The sequence below is a fragment of the Notothenia coriiceps genome, unplaced genomic scaffold (genome assembly GCF_000735185.1).
Source record: "Notothenia coriiceps isolate Sejong01 unplaced genomic scaffold, NC01 NC01_scaffold00019538, whole genome shotgun sequence".
In the NCBI taxonomy this organism is placed as follows: Eukaryota; Metazoa; Chordata; class Actinopteri; order Perciformes; family Nototheniidae; genus Notothenia; species Notothenia coriiceps.
The window spans coordinates 34,223-36,860 of NW_011352239.1; the positions used below are offsets into that span (position 1 = coordinate 34,223).

Consider the following 2,638-nt stretch of genomic DNA (forward strand, 5'->3'; position numbering starts at 1 on the left):
CAAGCATGGATAGTATTTGCTCGATGCATCCTATAGTCATCCCATGATACATCTGTGGTCAAATCAGTAGGGGTTTCGGCTTTTACACCCGTCCCACAGTCAGACCGAACACACCGACCACCCAACTTCAAGCAGACACCACGGCCACCTTCACCACCGAAGATTCCGCCCTCCTCCATCGAACGAGACAGAGGAAGCAGAGCTGCACCATGCTCCACATTGAGGAATCCAGACTACAGGTGACATAAAAAGGCAGACAGCCCATCAGGTCCCCCCACAGCGACATGAAGTCCCAAGCGACGCAGCAAGAGTGCACAGCAGAGTGTGGGACATGAGACGCGGAATACGCCTCCATGCACCAGTAGAGCACCTGAATAGGGAGAGAGAAATGCAAAGCATATGACACTGAAAAGAGTTAGCAGCGGAAGAGTCCAAGACGATGACTGAGGAGAAGTTGGACGAGGAAAAAAGGACGGAGAGTTGGCATGTCCGGCAAACGTAGGGCGCGGCTTGACAACCAAGGGGAGAGAAGGAAAACGGAGGAGCTGCAGTTAACATAAACACACTTATTCACGCAACGAGAATCGTAAGAAAAAATATTTATAGCCAGAATAATCAATTGGTATGTATAGAAAGAAACTATAATAACCCTAAAAACACACTGAGGGTAGAATCGTTTATCATATACAATATTCTTTAAAGAGTTTTATTCATGGTGAATTGGGGAGAGTAATTTGTACAGTATAACGACCCTACAGGATAAAGGGAGGTTTTAGGACTACTCTATAAAAGCAGACAAATCCTTTATTTGTATTGAAAATGTAAAGGTAAGCTAGTACCAAGCAAGATAGTATTCAAATCTAAAGTATTGATTTCTCCATTGTAGCATGGTTATACCTCAGGATAACTGTTAAGAGAAATAACATTGTTTCGTCCAGATTAAGTCTAAAAAGACACTGGCAACAGAGCGATGCAAAGTTTAATTTTTTAAAACAAGTGAGTGCAGCAAACATGCGGGCCTGATCATCCATGGTGATGGTCATATTGCGTTAACAACATATCGTCAGGCGAGAAGGGCCCACCCACCCTGCAGATGTTTAAATCTTACTTGCACGTTCACAGGAGCGCACGCACCAGAGTACTGAGTTTTAAAAGACACCGCCATTTAATCAGGGATACCGACCACTTTAGAGATGTTGATTTAAAGGGAACATATCCTGCCATAAGTGGATAATCCTGATTAAACGACAACCATTAAGAAGATAGACTTCTGTGTTTAAATCCCTTGGTATAAGAGCGAAGTAAATTATCACATGCTCGGGCACCCAAGGTCACACACTGTAAGAGGGCGTTAGCATGTTATTTAAGATGCCCAGAGTGGAAATAAATATGATAATGAGTATTGATATCCACGAGTTTTTTCACACCATTCCGCGGAAACTTTAGTCACTGCATTCAGAACAGACCACCAAAGTTACTGAGTAGCGAACTTTATGATGAAATTCTACAACTGTTGTAACTGACCAAAATCTTCTCCACGACAAATACTGTCTAGATGCCGTACCCAGAGTCAGAACGTAAACGCCCCTTCAGAGAACATATTACTTCATACCTTCAATGGTATGAAAAGGAGTGAGGGGACATTCTCAATGAGGAGACAGTTTACAAATGCGTCAGCAGAACAAGACGACCAGGCCCCGAATACAGATTGAATGAAATGATGAGTAGTTTAAATGATATGATTTCGGAGATGAGATCGATCACATGCCAGCCGATGCTGATTCTAAATGATGAAATCATGTGAAGAATGCAATAAAATGTAAAATGGAGTGAATCCCATTTCAATTTACTTCCATACTATTCCCAACGATAGAAGTATTTTTATTATTCCAATTATTTACACATCTAAGATAGTCCATTTTATTTGAACTTTATTGATTATTTGATACTATTCCTAAATGGTAATTTCATGTTGTAAAACCATTGCATCTAAAATGGTTGTTCTTTCACTTTGAAAACAATGCCTAACACTGAGCGTGGTATGGAGAACGGTTTCTGAAAGAAGGGAGGAAGAAATGCTGATACCAAGCATGCTGCTATTTTGAAGAATGATATGAATGCAAACACTAGACAGTTATTACCAAGGAAAACTTTTAGGTTTGAGCACAGCAAATAATATTGTATTCTGTAAAGTAAAGCTTTGAACATTACCATTTAGAAATGCTGTTGTAATATGAGATATGGTACTATGCGAAGTCTCAAGATGAAGAACTCATTGATTCAGGTATTATACAACCTTTATAGATGTGTAAAGGAGGGAACTGTTAGAAATTAAAAAATGTTTTGATGGGTATAATGGTAGTTTAAACCATACTGTCAAGTTAAATGCTCTTTTATACTGAAAAACAGAAATTCTGTGGCCACAGCAGTTAAAGCTTTTATTCTGACAAAAATCCCCTTCATCCTACGGTTAGCCATTTAGCATGGGGGCTAATATAACGATTTCCTAAAGAGGCGAATTGGAGTCAGCGAAATGACCGTGGTGGGTGGCTGAAAAACCGAAAACCATAACGTGATTAAACCACAACATAGATGTCGAGGATAGCTACATGCTGAATATTCAATGAAAGGCACAGCT

General features: G+C 40.1%; 1 protein-coding gene across 1 annotated transcript in view; it reads right to left on the reverse strand.

Annotated features, from left to right (window-relative positions):
- Positions 1–2,638, reverse strand: part of efcc1 (EF-hand and coiled-coil domain containing 1) — a 13,982-nt gene that overhangs the window by 6,858 nt on the left and 4,486 nt on the right. The window contains exon 2 of the mRNA XM_010778860.1: positions 138–370. Coding sequence (XP_010777162.1) covers positions 138–370 — 233 coding nt within the window. The remainder of the gene's footprint in view (positions 1–137; positions 371–2,638) is intronic.